Raw genomic sequence first — 19,424 nt, forward strand, 5'->3', positions numbered from 1 at the left:
GCGCTATAGAGGAAACAACATTTAAGATATTCATCAATATGATTGAATCTTTGTAGTTCTAGTATATCTTGAATAAACTTTATATTCATGTTTCAGGCATATATAAAAACTGATGGAGACATCAAAGCTTGTACAGAGTATTGACATAACCTCTGGAAACCTTTTTAATTAGTACTCTAAATGGAACCTCTTGCTGTAGATAGTCTGCAATCTGGCAGAGAGAAATGCAGTTTTATAAATGGACTTCAAATGTGAGTGCAAGGTGCTGGTCTTTTTAATTCAAGTGAGGTCCAGATTGGCCTATTAAATCCACATGGACGTCAACGCTGTTTATCTCCCCAGTCAGAGCAGTTTGAGATTTGGACAGAATTAGCAGTCCATTAGTGCTCCAGTTGGGTCAGATTGGGGTAAAGCATGTGTCACATGGTGTTGGTAATGGATTGCTGGCTCACAGAGGTTATGTTTCCCTTTCCATTTCCGTCCCCTTTTCTACATTTATTGTCTGCTATGAATACTGATGGGGAGCAGCCAGAGAGAATGGCCATATTCAAAACAGACTCCGCCACTGTGCATTCCAATCACTTCACTACTGGTTGGCTCTCAACTAGCTGTGGAGTTATGATTGCTTTTGGCAGTCTAGCTTTTGAAAGGCCATTTATGCAAGGGCCGTTTTCCCTCAGTCTGATAACAGTATGATCACAACTATAGTATTTGCACAGTATGCATTCCTATGCAGTGAAATGTGTATGTTTTTGAATGAGTTCATGTGTGCTGACAATGTATTGTTGAGACCATTGTTGAGACTCTATACATGACTAGGAGCTGTACCTATTGGATCAAAGAAAATACAACCCAAGATGATACACCAAATGTTCAAATAACTGTCCAGGCACAATACATTTCCTCTCCCTCTCATGAAAACATGTACTGGGCTGTATAATGAATATTCTAGAACCTAACTCACAGTGGCACTTGGCTGGGATCTACTTTTAGGAACATCCACCTGTGGCAAGGCCTGCCAGTCACTGCAGAGCAGAGATGGGAGTATATGTTAGCTCAGTGGGTCAGATTGGCCCACAGCTCAGTGTGACACAGTGGCACACTCTCCTGTCCAGCAGCAGTCTGCTTCAGCAGGCACAAGACTGGGGCAGGTGACCCTCTCATCTGAGACAGCTGCCAGCCTTTCCCAAAGGAAAGCTGGCAGCTCTTTTGGAGGGATATTAGAGTTGTGATGGGCCCTTGCCTCCCTTCCACTGCTGCTGGGATCTGGCTACATCCATCCCAGTGACAAAAACAAATCCTTCCGTTCTCTCGCTACCATCAAAGGCCTTTGAAGATGATACCATGGCAACGCTTAACTGAGCGTTTTTTTTCGTCATTATTTTTACGTTGCCTGTTCAGCTGTGGAGGAGGCCATCGGGAAGCATGCCACTTGTTCTCTGCTCTCATCTGAGGAGGAACTACAGATTATGTTTCTCTCCACAGATGAATTGGCATTATGTCACTCTGGAGGCAGGGGATCGGGCTCTGTTATGTGTTGGTAGCTACCAGTTCTTCACACACCAACCCCTGAACACTGGGACTGGGCAGGGTGCTCTGTGCTGCCTGCCTCCCTCAGTTTCATTTTATGGTTCTCATAAACCCACAACCCACACACAGATTAATTACACTGCTGTCCTCAATATTTAGTCCACTGCTACAGAGAACAAAAAAAACGTAACATTGCAGGTAAATCGCACGCCGTCGTAGGTTTTATTTCTACAGATCTTCTTTGGCATGCTCCCCTCATTTTGATGTCAAATTTATGCAGCTTCATCGCCCACTCCTTTTTCTGCCTGCCTTGATTTGATGCAGTAGATGTAGCTGGAGGACTGAGATTAGAAGGTGTACATGTGTTACAAACAACCCAGGATCATCACCCCGAAGGCCGTTCTCTGCTCTGCTTCCCATACAAACACAAATAAACGTAATAGTTGCAGCATGCAAACATCCAACTTGCTCGACCCGACTGAGAGGCGAGATCATGCCCTCTGCTCTGTGTCTCAGCAAATGGTGAAGCGGTAGAGAGAGTGCTGACCCTTCCTCTGCTCCTGACTGGCTGGCTTGCAGAGAGCTGTGGTACCAACTCTCTCAGGCAGCCATAGTAACGGAGTCAATCTGACTGATGATGGATGGGACTGGAACAGATGAACCAGTTTCAGCTCAGGGCTCACAAACACAAACATGTGTCTGGACTTCACCACACCCTCCTTCTGGTCCTGTGCAGTTGACATACAGCGTTAAGGTCTTTTTATGGGGTTCAGTGTTGGGAAAGGGGGATACCTAGTCTGTTGCACAGGAGGTGTGAGATTAACTGAATCTGAATCTTAACTGAATCTGAATTAACTGAATATGTATCGTAACTGAAACTGAATCAACTGAATTAACTGAATATGTATCGTAACTGAAACTGAATCAACTGAATTAACTGAATCTGTATCTTAACTGAATCTGAATCAACTGAATTTACTGAATCAGTGATTTCTGGTCAGCCACCCTACAGTAGGTTTCTCAATGTGTTGTTTTTAGACCATTTGAAAACCACTCAGTCACCAACTGTCAGTTTTGACATCCCATTTCTCAGGGGGATGGTGACGGATGTCAATACAGGACTAAATCATTGTGTTGCCTTAAATTACATGTCAAGTCATCTCAGGATGCTGGGCTCTGCTGTAATTCCTCACCATTTTCTGAAAGAATGTGTTGTGGACAGGAAAGGTATGCCAAGGATGTCTTGCCTTGACTTCACATTTGAACCTGAAGCCCTTTGACAGAGTATTTGCATATGCTACACTCAAGTTCCTTTTTTACTTTGATATTAAGGTGTGGTATCAACTCATTTTTGCATGTCTTTATGATTTGCTGTATTCAAAAGAAAAATAGCAATTATGATCCTTTTAATTGCCGTTTTAATTTGTTTCTGCAGAACACAGCTGTGCCATCGCTCTTCTCCCTTTTCAGAGCAATGATACACCTGCTGTTTGGTTGAGTTATTGTCTCTTACTTTCTTTTACTTTCTTTACTTCCTGCCCTCTGTTTTTGCCGCTCCTCCCGTCCCGTGTCTGACGACCCTGTTCTGTCCCAACGTCTCCTCCCAGAGGGTTCAGAAGGCTGCCAAAATCAAGAAAAAGGCGGTGTGTAAAAACAATCTGATCTGATAAGAACAGAGAGGGGCCACCTTGACTCCACCCTCACCCTCCGGCTCCCTGTTCCATCTGTGTTCTGTCTGTCTGTCTGTCTGTCTCACCCTGACACGCTCTGAGCCGTGGAGTGTGAGGAGGTGACTAGAGTTATGATGAGAATCTCCATAATCCCGCTCCATCTGATTACCCGGCATGCATCACTGATAAGCTGGACTGTGTGAACTCTGGGAACATCCCTGCAGCTTGTGCTCTGAAAATCAGAGCCAGTAAACATGAAATCCATTGATGATATTGATGATGCAAAGAAATATTCTAGCCTACACAGAATTACTACAAATTTTAATTAATACTATTAGACATATCATCAGATAAATTGCTTCATTATATATTGCATATAAAAAAATATATATATTTTAAAAAAACGTGTATATTCTGCTGCTCATTATACACACATCAGTACTTAGTTAATTAACCTAAATCAAACGTGATTGAATTAACACGCAGTGCGTGGTGATTAGCGTGAATGCAAACCACATGCCTGGGACTGGTATTCACACACATCCGGCAGCTTGTAATGGCTTAGCTGCCATGTTGCGCCTACTCTCATCTGTGCCGACTCTCAACACACCAACATCATGTCGGACCTATTGATGTAAAGCCCCAGAGCCAACCGGGTCACTCTGTGACTATATTGAGCAGCCCTCACTGCTGCTGCCTCAAATCCCTTCCACTCTGCTCTGATGTGGATGCTGGCTCTGTCTGTCACAGAGATGGCTGTTTTTAATTCCACATGTATTCCATGCAGTCATGCATGCGCAGTCACACGACCATTTATCATGAAAATGAATATTATTAGTCACTTAGCCTAGTCCCCATTTGTATAGATATAGTAGCCTTCAGAGACCCATTTTGTGTGGAACAATGTGAGCATGACCACCACTCAATAAACAACAACAACATCCTATGGCAATGCTACTAACCAATCCTTTAGTAGATATCAATGTGTTACAATGTGTTATAGATGGAATATGAATGTACATTTTATGGCTGTTCTCTATGGGTGTAGCCATAGTCCAGCACTGACTGAACACCTACTGTGAGCTTGCCAGGAGTCCGCCGGGGGCCCAACCTATAACATCATTACATGATTTATGAAATAGCTTTAAAACTGCTCTCAACAGGAGATTAAAGAGGGCAGCCTGTTAACCGTGGGCACTTGGTGAGCTCTCCTCAGCACCCGGCCAGGGTGCTTACAGAACGGGCACCCGGGCCGCTCTCTCCTGCCTCAGGGGGGACTCTGACACACCTGTCTCTCTTTTGTCTCCGTCCAGAGCCCAGAGGGGGATGCGCAGACACTGACAGAGGTGGACCTCTTCATCTCCACCCTGAGGATCAAAGTGCTCAACGCAGACACACAGGTGAGTAGAGGTCCTGACTCCAGCCCTGACAGGACCAATCAGATGCAGTGGGGTCATAGCCACGCAACTCCTCTCAGTGACCTTTGTGACGGATATTGGATGATCATTCATTTATTTAATATTTTTTTCATCTGATCTCCCTCTGAGCGAGGATACAGATAAATAAACGTTAAAGGCAGAAAGCATCTATGGACAACTGTCAATAAAGTGGGACGTAGCAGGAAGATGAAAGCTAGTTTTAAACACTTTGTATCCCAACCCGTTTGATTCCCAACCCAATCCATCTGCAATAGTTCTTAGTCAGAAATCATCTCGACTCCAAGGCCAAATTATTTAGGACACACACACACACACACACACACGTAGCTTTGAACAGTAAAGCAGTTATAAATGAGGTACGGTGTAGCACTTTACTCTTGATGTCATGCCTTAATGTCTTATGGGAACATAATGGGGAACAAGGTTGTCCAATGTGAGAGGGTCAGCCGCAGTGTTAAATGACGTCTCTGGTGTACTTACTAGAGTGCCAGCTGACTGACTGTGAACAGAATGTGTGTCCCTGTCGTTGAGTTGCAGTCCGACTGAACAGAACAGCAGTGTGTGGGCTGGCTGCCTGGCACAGCCTACTGTAATGTGCTGCAATGCAGTGTCTCTCCACTCCATTCCCTGCCTGGAACAAGGCTACCTGCTTCCCACAACCATCACGATGGGAGAAGTCCGGTTTTATGGGGCTCTGTTGGTTAGTTGGTGAGAGGTTGAAATCAGAACTGCAACACAATGGCACTTTCATGTGATTTGTCTTATTTACTATACCAATTCTACCATTTCCTAGATGGAATAATGTCATATTTCATACACACTAAGAACATTTGTGCCGCGAATAAAAATGTCTGTGCCTCGGTTCAGCCCCTGCTGTCTGTGTGTACCAGAGGGGATGAGAACATTGGAGAACCTCAGGTTGATTAGAGGTGTGATTCCCACGCCTCGGCCTGCTGCGGACATATGGGCTGAGGGGACATGCATGGAGTTCTGCCACTCTGCTGAGGCTGCTCGCCATGAGAAAGGTGAAAGGCGGTGGGCACAGACAAATTGGATCATTCATTCTGCTGACGGACTAATGATATTTGGCTGAAGAGCGTGCAGGTCGGAGCTGAGCGTTCCCGCTCCTCCCTCGCTACCAGACGCTCGTGTGAAGATAAACACCTTGTCATACTTCGCCTGAGGCTTACAAAACACACAATGTGTTTCTTTTACTCTAAGCGTCAACTGTAATACAGTAGATATTTTAGTATTTTTATACTGTGTATTAGTACACCTGTTACAGTGTGTTCGGTCGTCATGATACCCTGTTTGTTGTTCACATGTATGCGTCTACAAGGGAAGGTACTAGTTGTTCATCGTTTGTTGCTGTGGTGGCGTACACAGGAAACGATGATGGACAACGCCCTGCGCACCATCTCCTACATAGCTGACATTGGGAACATCGTGGTGCTGATGGCGAGGCGCCGCATGCCGCGCACAGCCTCCCAGGACTGCATCGAGACCACACCCGGAGCCCCAGAGGCCAAGAAACAGTACCGGATGATCTGCCACGTCTTTGAGTCTGAGGACGTAAGTGAATGTGTGTAAATGTCTGTGATCTGTACCTTGAGGCTAATATCAAATGGTGCAATGGATCAGGACCAGGTGAAAGGTTATGCACAGGACATGTTTCTGAATGTAGATGTAATGGGTTGTGACTGATTCAGAGATTAGTCACAACAACACATTATGAATGACATGCTCACCAGGAACACTCTCTGACCTGTTTAAAATAAGAATTTGTTCTTAACTGACTTGCCTAGTTAAATAAAGGTTAAATAACATTAAAAAAAGAAAAGATGATCCACCTCTGATAGGCCAGTCTCTCTGCCTGTCTCCTCCCCTTGCCAGCGAGCGTCTGCCCCTGCATTGCCGTAGTCCCTCTTAGTCGCCATTTCTCTATGTCTAATTAGCTGGTGTGATATAAAGGACAGTCAGTCTGAATGTTAACACATGAGTCATTCATCCTCAGCTCAGAAGGGACAATTATATATTTCAATTATGCCTCTCCCAACCGTGTCTTATTACTGTCTACCTATTGCATGGTAGGCCTGATCCTTGATCTACCGGTCTGGAAAAGGGCAACGACTGGCTTTACTGTCCTCATTCGTTATGGGCAGGATTGACTGAGTTGCACCATGGGTTAGGGGTAGGCGATTCCTACAACTCAAATAGCAGGTTGTTTATATTGCCATGACATTTCAATCACTGGTTAACTGCCCCCCTGTCCCTCGGCCAGTGTAGATACGTTGCCAATGTGTGATATGCTGTCTGTCACAGTAATACTGCCAATTTTCACCCACACCACAGTCCAGGATGTGCTTCGTGTGTCTATCAAAGCCCAGCATGCGGTTGGATGTCAGTTTGTTAACAGGGCAACCACAGCTTGCTGCCTTCCTTTGAAAACATATTATTCCCTAAAACTGCCTGAGGGAAGGTAGGAGGTAAATATCGGGAATTATAGGGAAACTGGGATAGAACCACCTCTAATATCATATGATATGCAATTAGATTACTCTCCTTTTCTTCTCCTCTTTAGATCAGCTTTTTTACGATCAATACCTTTGCCATTTTATACGAAAAATTAAGCAATCATTGCACCAAGGCTACAGGCTTCATGATGCTTACTACTCTAGCTTTTCGAACATGTTTTGGTCCATTTATATGGTTTTAATAAATTATGCCAGGACAGAAGCTAGTTGTCAGTAATGAAGAAATGGCAAATAGGTTTTGACATTTAAATACAATGTTTATTGGACCTCATATAGTACTTGGCAACAGTGAAGCAACTCCATGTTGCTTCACTGCATTGATTCATACCACATAAATGAATATTGATCTGTATCCCCCAGTTGCTCTGTGATGTGATTCTCCCCATTGCTGTTACTATGACAGTGTATTGTCAGTGTTTTGCTTCTCTGACAAATGCATAGCTGGTTTTATTATATAGAAATATAATTACTAGGAGGGGAATAAGCCTCTCAGACCACATCAATTTGAGTATAACACTCATCGGTAAATTCTGTTTTGTATCCTCTCATTGGCTCTCCAGGCCCAGCTCATAGCCCAGTCGATTGGGCAGTCGTTTAGCGTGGCTTACCAGGAGTTCCTGAGGGCCAACGGCATCAACCCAGAGGACCTGAGTCAGAAGGAGTACAGTGACATCATCAACACGCAGGAGATGTACAACGATGACCTCATCCACTTCTCAAACTCTGAGAACTGCAAAGAGGTTTGACTCATTTAACTGTATGAGGTAACTGTATCCTGGTGCCTCAGATGCACTGTACAATCCACTTTTCTGAGGACTTTTGGATGCTCAGTCAGTGACCTCTTACTTAGGATGAAAGAGTCTCTGATGACCGGTGAGGCAGTCTAGTTCTGTGGAAGTACTGCACATGGACTGAGCCAATTACCAGAGAAGCTGACAGTGGTCTTATACCCATCTGGCCCTCCTTCTTCCGCACATTGTTTCTGTTCTTCCCACTAAACCATTATATTTCTCCATGATTTATTTTTCTCCTGCCCACAATCGCTTTGACTAGGGGCACTCATCACTCTCTCTATCTCTCTCGCTATTGGCTGGCTCCACAGCTGCAGCTGGAGAAGCATAAGGGAGAGATCCTGGGCGTGGTCTTAGTGGAGTCTGGCTGGGGCTCCATCCTACCCACGGTCATCCTGGCCAACATGATGAACGGTGGGCCGGCCGCCCGCTCCGGGAAGCTCAGCATCGGAGACCAGATCATGTCCATCAACAACACCAGCCTGGTGGGGCTACCGCTCGCCACCTGTCAGGGAATCATCAAGGTGCAGGGACAGAGTTCTAGGAAAAGTCATTAGTGGTTATTATGGTGACATTACATTCATTGTGTAACACTACATGAATTCTGTAATTTGATCAAATAATCCACTGACTAAACCCAGTGGAGGTTGCAGGACGCCCTCTGCTCTGTCTGACCGCTGTGTTTGTCCATCAGGGCCTGAAGAACCAGGTGCAGGTGAAGCTGAACATTGTGAGCTGTCCCCCTGTCACCACCGTGCTCATCAAGAGACCAGACCTCAAGTACCAGCTGGGCTTCAGCGTCCAGAATGGGATTGTAAGTACGATCAGATCAGGCACCACCGCTTAGCCCTGTGTGCAATGTCAAACCATGAACACAGTACAGTAGTGTTTTCATTCAAGTCATCACTCAACGGCAAAAGGCCTTGACCACTCTTCTTCTGTCTGTTTTTGGGATACTGTGTTCTCATGTGTAGGTTGAATAACACAGGCTGAGATAACAATCTGTGACTGGTTGAAAAATGTTTTTGATGAGATTCTGGACTATATCAATGTCTTTGTCCAATGAAACTTCAGTTCCCTCAGGAGGATTTCAGATGACGTTAACTGAATAGGAGAAGACAGCCCCGTAAATTATGAAAACCTTTTTTTGTTTTCTCCTCTCAGCTGGTACAGTCTAAAGAAACCAATTCTGAGGAAAATAATACTGTGTCAAACGATATGACAAGCTGTTGGCCTGTAGGTCTGTGCGTATGTGATTGCATCATGAGCGTTACATGCTTTGATGAAAAAAACATGCTGCGCACGCACACACACGTATTTCAGTGTGTTCCTCATACCACTTTATTCAAGTCTCTGCTGTATTCAAGTTATCCTCTGTGGCACATTGCTTCTATGACACAAATTGTCAACTCCTTAGAGCAATATTTATATAGCCTGACAATATCCCTTTAAAATCCTATTTAAATATAAATAAATCCAGATGTAATTGCGGTTTAATCTCTTGTGGCTGTCGTTGCACTGAGGCTGAAGCTAGGAGCTTTATTGCCTTAGCTTATCAGCTCGGTGTCAACTGCCATTTTCCTTGCTACTGCATACAGATGAACCTTACAATGTCATTCACAGAGCTCAAATCTCCCCCTGGCCTCTCCCTATCAGGATCACACGACCAAATCCATGAACTATCCTTGACATTTTAGCAATACAACTGTTCCAGAAGATTTAATGGAACAACGTTGCATCATTGCTTTATTCCCCTTTAGAATTGCCCCTGTCTTGTTGCCCCTGGGGATGAGTGACTGCCATGAAGGATAATATTCACCTTCTGTTTGTCATCTTCACCCACAGATCTGCAGCCTGATGCGTGGGGGTATTGCTGAGCGGGGGGGTGTCCGGGTTGGCCACCGCATTATTGAGATCAATGGCCAAAGCGTGGTGGCTACAGCGCATGAGAAGATTGTCCAAGCCCTCTCAAACTCTGTGGGCGAGGTGAGGTTCAGTTCAGATAGAATTCATAAAGGAGCTCAGAGGACACCACAATCAAATAGTATGAGAATTTACAAAACTAGATTACTGGCCAAGGCAGGTACCTCTTTGAAAGAGGAAGGAGCATAATATGCATTCATCAATGCAATCATTATGCTGTAAGCGTGTGCCTCTAAGCTTGATTATTTTCAATAAAGATATTGACAGATAAAACAACAAGCGATAGATGCAAGTGCCTAGCTAAATGTTCGTTTTCTGTCTTTTCCTAAACCAGATTCACATGAAGACAATGCCAGCGGCAATGTTCAGACTCTTAACAGGACAGGAGACTCCTATGTATATATAAACCAAGGACAGATGCCATTTTCCTCCACAGAGGAGCTGTAAGCAGCGGTTGTTTACAGTCCAGTTGGAGAGCTCTGGGTGGGCAAGACTAGCAGACTAATGAGTGTCTGAGGATGGCTAGTGAGCCAGAGTGATTTTCTTTCTTACTGTTGTGTCGCTGACCTATAATTATTTTCCTCCATCTTTTCTGAGCTAACATTCATTCAATTGACACTCCCGATATTTTGCTGATGTTAATACTAAAGAGGGTCATCTGGGCAGAAGGTGTTTACGTTATTTATTTGTGTTGTTTGTGTTTTTTGGACGCCTCACAATGTATATTTTTATATTCATATCAATGTCATATTGTACCTGCGTATTGTTTCATTTAGTTCTCTTTGTTGTATTTAATTTTCATGTAAATACATATTTTGCTAATGTGTTGGAAGTAATGGGGAAGGGGCATGGTTGCTTTGTAAATATTTATTGACTTTTCCTGCTGGTTTGATATCAGGGAAGAGAGCCCTTGACCGCTAAAGGACGATTGAAATTGTGCTGTCAATATAGTTTAGATGGACAATAAGAGGGAATTTGGGAGTGACTTGGGTAATATAATTTTGTTTATATACAGTACCAGTCAAAAGTTTGGACACACCTACTCATTCAAGGGTTTTTCTTTATTTTTACTATTTTCTACATTGTAGAATAACAGTGAAGAAAGACATCAAAACTATGAAATAACACATGGAATCATGTAGTAACCAAAAAAGTGTTAAACAAATCAAAATACATTTTATATTTGAGATTCTTCAAAGTATCCACCCTTTGCCTTGATGACAGCTTTGCACACTCTTGGCATTATCTCAACCAGCTTCACCTGGAATGCTTTTCCAACAGTCTTGAAGGAGTTCCCACATATGCTGAGCACTTGTTGCCTGCTTTTCCTTTACTCTGCGGTCCAACTCATCCCAAACCCATCTCAATTGGGTTGAGGTCGGGTAATTGTGGAGGCCAGGTCATCTAATGCAGCACTCCATCACTCTCCTTCTTGMTCAAATAGCCCTTACACAGCCTGAAGGTGTGTTGGGTCATAATCCTGTTGAAAAACAAATGATAGTCCCATTAAGCGCAAACCAGATGAGATGGTGTATTGCTGCAGAACACTGTGGTAGCCATGCTGGTTAAGTGTGCCTTGAATTCTAAATAAATCACAGTGTTACAAGCAAAGCACCCCCACACCATCACACCACCTCCTCCATGCTTCACAATGGGAGCCACACATGCGTAGATCATCCATTCACCTACTCTGTGTCTCACAAAGACACAGCGATTGGAACCAAACATCTCAAATTTGGACCCATCAGACCAAAGGACAGATTTCCACCGGTCTAATGTCCATTGCTCATGTTTCTTGTCCCAAGCAAGTCTCTTCTTCTTATTGGTGTCCTTTAGTAGTGTTTTTTTTGGTTGCAACAATTTGACTATGAAGGCCTGATTCATGCAGTCTCCTCTGAACAGGTTGAGATGTGTCTGTTACTTGAACTCTGTGAAGCATTTATTTGGACTGCAATTTCTGAGGCTGGTAACTCTAATGAACTTATCCTCTGCAGCAGAGGTAACTGGGTCTTCCTTTCCTGTGGCGGTCCTCATGAGAGCCAGTTTTATCATATCGCTTGATGGTTTTTGCGACTGCAAATTTTCTTGAAATGTTCCGTATTGACTAACCTTCATGTCTTAAAGTAATGATGGACTGTAGTTTCTCTTTGCTTATTTGAGCTGTTCTTGCCATAATATGGACTTGGTCTTTTACCAAATAGGGCTATCTTCTGTATACCACCGCTACCTTGTCACAACACAACTGATTGGCTCAAATGCATTAAGAAGGAAAGAAATTCCACAAATGAACTTTTAACAAGGCTCAACCTGTTAATTGAAATGCATTCCAAGTGACTACCTCAGGAAGCTGGTCGAGAATGCCAAGAGTGTGCAAAGCTGTCAAGGCAAAGGGTGGCTACTTTGAAGAATCTCAAATATAAAATATATTTTGATTTGTTTAACACTTTTTGGGGTTACTACATGATTCCATGTGTTATTTCATAGTTTTGATGTCTTTACTAWTATTCTACAATGTAGAAAATAGTAAAACATAAAGAAAAACCTTTGAACGAATAGGTGTGTCCAAACTTTTGACTGGTACTGTATATCAAGCCAATGCTAGCAGTAGAGGTTGTATGTTACAAAACGCCATATCCCTTCAGATTTGAACTTTTTCATTTTACAGAAGTTCCACCTCGTCATGATAACAAGTCATGAGGTAAATGTTACTGACTAGTGTGCAGGTGTTTTTTTTAACTTCCTTATGTCAACACAATTTTTTGGACAGCACTGTCTCTCACACATTTTAATAACAGTTAAATCCAAACTATTGAACTTAACATTGGTTTGATTTTCAAAAGAATGAGCAATGTATGAAACTTGAAAGGGTAGTTTCTATGTGTGCTATGTTCATCTTATGTGTTTCACCTCAACAGAAACTCAGTTAGTCGATTTGTGAATGTATTGTGTTGTAAGAACTGTGTCCATTGCCATAAGCAGTATTAGAATGTCTGTACATAAAGAGAACTTTGTCTAGGATTGTGCTCATAAGCGTAACGGTTAGTCACTACAAACATCCCTCCTGCTTTGTCGGGCTTCAGCCTTGAGAGAAAGATGAACAAAGAATCCCACTGTGACTGAGGAAGCCTTATGACTGAGTAATGCTTTTAACTTACATTGTACTAAAAATTACATTGGAAAAATTAACATTTATCTGTGTGCATGCCTCATGATAGTATCAAGTCATTACGGCAAGATAACAATAAAATCTCAAATAAACTCCCATTTCTGTTTGGCTGGCTAATTGGAATATATTTGTTTTACTGTGAATTGTGTCATTGGGTTTTATCAGTCAACGGTTTCACATAAACCATTTACATTTTTTTTWATATTTATTGTATGGACAAGAGATTGATTGTCTGCATTACAGTATGTGCAACACACTGGACTTGGCATACAKCGTGTGAATTAGTCTCTACCTCCTCCTGGTGGCAGCAGCTAGGTACTGACTAGAGGACTACACACACAAAAAAATATATATATTTCAATACTTTCTGGTTTATAACAAGATTCAAAGGCTGTATTTAACAGTTTTGCGTCATCTTATACAAATATGGTAATCAAGCAATCCCACTCAAAAGTAACTTGAAATCACATGATGAAAGAGAAAGCTGCTGTGAACATAACATTTTGTCAAATCATATACTTAGTTTCATACAGTAACGTCTACAAATATCACATTTCAAGAGTGAAAGTTGCTGTTTGGGCAACAGGTAACCTGATTTAAGATGTATACCTGAACATAATCAGACATTGAAAGTGTACAATAACATGGGGAAAAATAGACAAATAACAGAATAATCAACTGTTAGATCTACAGCGCTGTGGTTGTCTATACTGGCTCTCTTATTGGTCCTGGTGTTCCCAGTCCTCTCAGGGGTTCTGGTCAGTCTTGTCACACTTGAGCATGATCTTGATCCCTTGTCCCTGGCGTGTGGTCTCGAAGGCCTGCACAGCCTGCTCCAGGGGGAACCGGTGGGTCACCAGGGGCGCCACGTTCACCTTCTTAGAGGCCAGCATCGCTATAGCCATTGGCCAGCTAGAATAAAAGGATAAAAACACATTAACAGTAGAGTTATAAGACAACAGATAAACACAACTTGCTGCAATTGTTGGAAGATTAGGGACCATATTCCTGAAGACCTCCCATTTTTGGGAAGGGCCTGTAAGTAAGCATTTCACTGTTATTCTACACCTGTCGATTACGAAGCACGTGACAAGTAAAATTTGATTTGAAGACCTACGTCCTGCGCTGGCTTCAGGGCTCTTTTGTGTAAAAGTTAACTTATTTTCTGTACTTAGTCAACGTGAGAGGAGGAGGTTCACTTACGTGTTGCAGTAGCGGAAGACCCCTCTGATGTCCACCTCTCTGAGAGCAGCATTAAGCAGTGGGATAGTGGTCATTGCTGCACCCAACCCCACTAGAACCACCACTCCTCCAGGACGTGTAGCCTGGCAGCAAGCATATATATAGTACCAGTCAAAAGTTTGGACACACCTACTCATTCAAGGTTTTTTCTTTATTTTTACTATTTTCTACATTGTAGAATAATAGTGAAGACATCAAAACTACAAAATAACACATATGGAATCATGTAGTAACCAAAAAAAGTGTTATATATATATTTGAGATTCTTCAAAGTAGCCACCCTTTGCCTTGATGACAGCTTTGCACACTCTTGGCATTCTCAGCCAGCTTCATGAGATAGTCACCTGGAATGCATTTCAATTAACAGGTGTTCCTTGTTAAAAGTGAATTTGTGGAATTTCTTTCCTTAATGCGTTTCTCACTACTCCCCCATATGCCATGTCTTGAAATATGCAGACAGACGGATTAAAAGTATGTTTACATTCTAATACTTCTGAAAGCCAACTTTCTCCACCCATAACTTTGGACTTTATAGCATTCCCAGAAAGCATGGATTATTCAGTCATTATTAGTTTTACACTTAAGACATGACTCTGTTGTTGTGCTGTAGAATTTGTGAATTTTTTATCTTGTATAATACATTCTATAGATTAGTTTATACTGGATTAAGCGTACATTTTCGTTAACTGTAATTCCGTCAGTTATGCTCCAACATTCCCTCCATCTTGTACCAACATCAGTTCTTTGTCTTGGTTCCAATAGTTTGTATTTTTCTGGGAGAAAACTGCAACATTTCACAGTACAGTATTTCCATGGGCTCTAATATCACTCTTGTGGCTGTACTTACATAAATGGCAGTTTGGACACTGCTCTCCACACCGGTGCACTCAATGGTGATATGAGGCTGTGCTCCCAGCATTCCCTCCACTCTCTTAGCCAGCTCCTCAGGCCCATCCTCTCTCTTCACAGTCAGAGGGAAGTCTGCTCCCAGCTCCTTCGCCATGACCAGGCGATCTGCTGACAGGTCTGAAACAGGAAGGACAAACATAATACTGTGGCAGTCCCTACTATACTGGGCCAGCACACAGTATTACATATGTACACACATTTATACCTTTTCACTTCGAAGCTCTTTCAAAATAAGGAAGTCCCTGGTAGACAATTCTAATCTAAGAGAAACAAAATGGATCCCATATAGAGTGTATTATTACACCCGGTGCCTTACCAGATATGACCACCTGTGAGGCACCCATAGCCTTGGCCACCAGCAGACAGACCAGCCCAATTGGTCCTGTGATAGGGAAAAGAGAAATGAGAGAGATGCTTAGGTTGAATGTGGACATGTTAATTGGAAGTTTGGACACTGCTCTCCATGCCGATGCACTCGATGGGGATATGAGGCTGTGCTAGTAACCTTAGAGGATATTTTTCAACTTAGCTGGTCATTGTGAAACTGTGTGCATGAGGGCTAGAAGTGATGACATGAGGGGTCGGTATAGGAAATAGTACATAAGCCTTGTCTGAGCCAGAAGGGCCCATAGGGCAGGAGCCTATCGCCTGATTCAGTAGCTTGAGACAGCTTGATGTAAAAGTACACTCCCTGGACAGGACGCTAGTGTATCGCAGGGCCTATATGGAAAATACATCTATCATTAACTAAAAAGCAAGAGCTGATCTTTATTTAACCAACCCTTTCATTCATTAATGAATGTTTAGGTATTTACATGTGTTAATTGTTTATAAAGCACGCTCGCTTACCAGAAGAGTAGATTTGTTAAATATCAAGTCTACAGGTGTTTAAGTTCACTGGGTTTTCCAACTGATGTTATGCTGTGTCAACATGATTCTCACTTTTGTAACTAAACCACATTCTTTAATTTCCGAACTTGCATGGGCATGTTAGTGGAATGTAATAACCTCCATACTTCTAATTGGCTGTATATTCTGCAAAGTTACATTTAATATTATTTGGTTTTATCATGTCTTGTAGTAGTTGAATGACTGGACATAAAACCTGAATAGCTGCAACTGCCAAATTGTGTCACACTTCATGGGTCCAAGCTGCAGTAACAGTAAATAACAGTAACAATTAATAACAGCCGAGCTTAACCTACCTGCCCCACAGATAAGTACACTACTGCCCAGGGTCACTCCAGCTCTGCGGCAGGCATGAATACCCACAGACAGCGGCTCAATCAGGGCCCCTTCCTCATATGTCACATTGTCAGGCAGCCTGTTCATACACAGAAACAGAGAGAACTTAAGCAATGTAGGTTTGTCATGTTACCCCCAATGTTCTACAATGGCAGTATGTTGACAGTTATCTGTCCTTGTAGATAAAGTAGAAATAATGAACTCACTTGTAACAGAAGTTGGCGCTGTGTTTGTAAAATCTGCACAAATTCCCATCATCAGGGGGTGTGGCACAGAAGAAGATGGTGGGGGAAAGATTGTAGTTTCCTGATTTGAAGAACTCGTCCATCTCGCGAGGGACACCTGGCTCTACGGCGACTCTATCCCCTAATTATCCAACACAAATTAATAATTGACAYACAACCCAAAGTTGCGTTATCTGATCAATGTTTTTTTAACTGATGAACTTTAACCTGCATTAAAAGCAAAACATAACCTCATTGAATCAACTGAGTACTTCCTTCTCACATGCTTGCACAGTTCTTACCTTCTTTGAGGTTCTTCACTGCTGAGCCCACCTTCACCACCCGACCAGCGGCCTCATGCCCCAGCACCATGGGCTTCTTTACCACAAAGTCACCTATGCGTCCATTTTGCCAGTAGTGCACATCCGACCCACAGATCCCAACTGAATGCATCTGAAGCAACACCTCTGAATAAAGGAAAGACAAGCAATTGCTCCACAGGATACACAAACTGTACACAKAAAAAATGACATGCAGAAATATACTGTACAAGCTGTCGGGATACTACATTGTTTCTATACCATTTGGACCTGGTTCAGGGATGGGTCGTTGTTCCTGTAAGAAATCAATCATCACAATTAGCCTGACCATTCAAATAATCAATCATAATTATTTCTCCATTCATACTGGCATTCCCCCATGTTCACGAGTAGTGTCCTGCAACCAGCCATTTAAATGACCATTTATAGTAAAACATTTTACTTTGACTTTTAATGTCACAAATGACTTTTTTAAATATTTTTTTAAAACTTTTAATATTCAAAAGTAAGTCAAAATTGTTAATATTATAAATGGTAATTTAAATGGATAGTTCCGGGACGAAGCTATGCCATGAGCAGATGAGCTAACTAACGTTACGTTAGCGACTTTCTGATATTGACCGAAAGCTGCAGTTTTCATGAAATCTCGATCTGCTTACATCATCATGACATAGTTATAGACTACTTTATTACCAGTCTGAGGTCACCCTGGGAATGCAACACCACGGACAGGTTTTCTTTTTCCATGTTGTATTCACTCAAAGACAACCACGGTGTGAATAAAATCAGAAATCTTGTAAAATGCTTGTTTGGTCTGTGCAGGGCTCAAAGTGCATCTTCCTGCTGCTTGGTGGGCAGTCGACAAAACAAAACATGTGATTGGCGTACGGTTGGAGAGAACATGCCATTATAGCAAAGAAGGGAGGGTCGAATTGAGCTATTCTTAAAATTTAACGAAAAGTGTATTGCTATTTCGTAGCTATTTTATTAATCGAATCTGACTTATTCTAATGATTTATACGTTGATAATGGTGTAAGGCTATGAAATGCCTGCGTCGCATTTGAGCTAACCCAGAGCGCTCTGATTTGTCACATAATTTCAGTGCCTGGTAAATGGACCAATCACAGGTCTTGTTTCCGGGGGCGGGAATGAGGTTGAAGACACACAGGAAATGTTTCTATGGAGACAAATATTAAAGACGTCAGAACAGTGGTCTGAATAAGACTCAACCACAGATACAACAGATATTTCACCGGATGTACAAATGTGAAGAATCTTTGACTCAAATGTCTGTCCGTCTGCTTTGTACATAGAGTATTTTGCTTATTTTTTTCTCTTAAAAAAACCAACTTAGCTACAAATAACGCTAAGAAATAATGAACATCGACAATATGGTTGTTGAATGTGCTCGCAAACATTTGGAAAAGTTCAATATTAGTCACCCATGTCTAGTTGTACTTCCACCTACAACACTAACCAAAATAAAACAAAGCTGTTTTTGAATGACAACTGTCTTCTCTTCCCTCCAAACGAGGTAAGCAAGACTGAAAAAAAATACTTTAATTGAAGATGTTACCCCAATTTTCTACATTATCCATAGGCCGGCCTAAATAGCACCACTTAAGGGGAAAAGTTGTACAAATGCCTAGCATTAAAATCTTGCCGATTAGAAATGACTTTCTTGTGAAGATCCTGCATTTAGAACAGCTTGAGGAACTTGTTCTTGATGGGAACCAGCTAACTATGCTGCCAAGTGCCATTGGATGTCTGAGGAACCTTACGATCCTAGGAGTCAATAATCCCATATATATGCCTCCAGAGGCCTTGGGAGACCTGACAGAGCTGCAGGTGCTGTGGGCTGCGTTCTGTGGTCTAATAATGCTGCCTTCCTCCATCAGAAAACTCAGCATGTTACAAAAACTTGGTCTGAACAATAACGCAATCACTGAACTGCCTCCTGACATAGGACCGTTACAAGCCCTACATTGGTTTAACCTGGCAGGCAATGAACTAAAGGCTCTTCCAGATGAAATCAATAACTTTATCAACTTGGACAGAATCAGTTTTGAGCATGTGCCCAAATCACTGTCAGGTCAGTGATTTCATGTGCATTCAACTGATCATTGAGTCTCTTTACATTATATCTGCAAAGAGAGAAGTTGCTAAAAGCAAAGGCAATATTATTGTTGTACTATTAGCCTAAATGCATAATCAATTAAATATTTTCTACAGATATGACGAGGTTTCAAGTCAGGAGTGTGAAGTTCAATGACATTACGTCACTGGAAGATGACCTGATCCTTGGATTTAACGGGATGCCTAAGCTTGACCACTCAGACACAAACCACATCATTGGTCCTCAATGATGTCACCATTGCCCTTGATTCTAAGCAATTTTGTGCTGCTTTTTTTATTGACTTGGCCAAAGCT

General features: G+C 42.3%; 2 protein-coding genes across 5 annotated transcripts in view; one reads left to right on the forward strand and one right to left on the reverse strand.

The window, feature by feature from the left end:
- apba2b (amyloid beta (A4) precursor protein-binding, family A, member 2b) overlaps positions 1 to 13,151 on the forward strand; it is a 66,738-nt gene extending 53,587 nt beyond the window's left edge. For 3 of the 4 annotated variants that reach the window (XM_024002601.3, XM_024002600.3, XM_024002604.3), the window contains 8 exons: positions 3,138 to 3,173; positions 4,514 to 4,600; positions 6,026 to 6,211; positions 7,734 to 7,913; positions 8,276 to 8,488; positions 8,659 to 8,778; positions 9,810 to 9,950; positions 10,222 to 13,151. In XM_024002601.3, coding sequence (XP_023858369.1) covers positions 3,138 to 3,173; positions 4,514 to 4,600; positions 6,026 to 6,211; positions 7,734 to 7,913; positions 8,276 to 8,488; positions 8,659 to 8,778; positions 9,810 to 9,950; positions 10,222 to 10,293 — 1,035 coding nt within the window. In that variant the 3' untranslated portion in view covers positions 10,294 to 13,151. The remainder of the gene's footprint in view (positions 1 to 3,137; positions 3,174 to 4,513; positions 4,601 to 6,025; positions 6,212 to 7,733; positions 7,914 to 8,275; positions 8,489 to 8,658; positions 8,779 to 9,809; positions 9,951 to 10,221) is intronic. The other variant, XM_024002606.3, reaches the window with a different exon arrangement.
- Positions 13,152 to 13,234: 83 nt separating this feature from the next.
- On the reverse strand, positions 13,235 to 17,860 carry LOC111974554 (sorbitol dehydrogenase). Its single transcript, XM_024002341.2, has 9 exons — positions 17,687 to 17,860; positions 17,255 to 17,288; positions 16,976 to 17,140; positions 16,656 to 16,815; positions 16,410 to 16,528; positions 15,521 to 15,586; positions 15,143 to 15,321; positions 14,257 to 14,378; positions 13,235 to 13,965 (listed from the first exon to the last, which is right to left on the reverse strand). Exons 1-9 carry the CDS (start codon positions 17,738 to 17,740, stop codon positions 13,800 to 13,802), a joined length of 1,065 nt encoding a protein of 354 aa, XP_023858109.1. The 5' UTR covers positions 17,741 to 17,860; the 3' UTR covers positions 13,235 to 13,799.
- Positions 17,861 to 19,424: the final 1,564 nt, after the last annotated feature.

Source organism: Salvelinus sp. IW2-2015, linkage group LG15, assembly GCF_002910315.2.
Source record: "Salvelinus sp. IW2-2015 linkage group LG15, ASM291031v2, whole genome shotgun sequence".
Lineage (NCBI taxonomy): Eukaryota > Metazoa > Chordata > Actinopteri > Salmoniformes > Salmonidae > Salvelinus > Salvelinus sp. IW2-2015.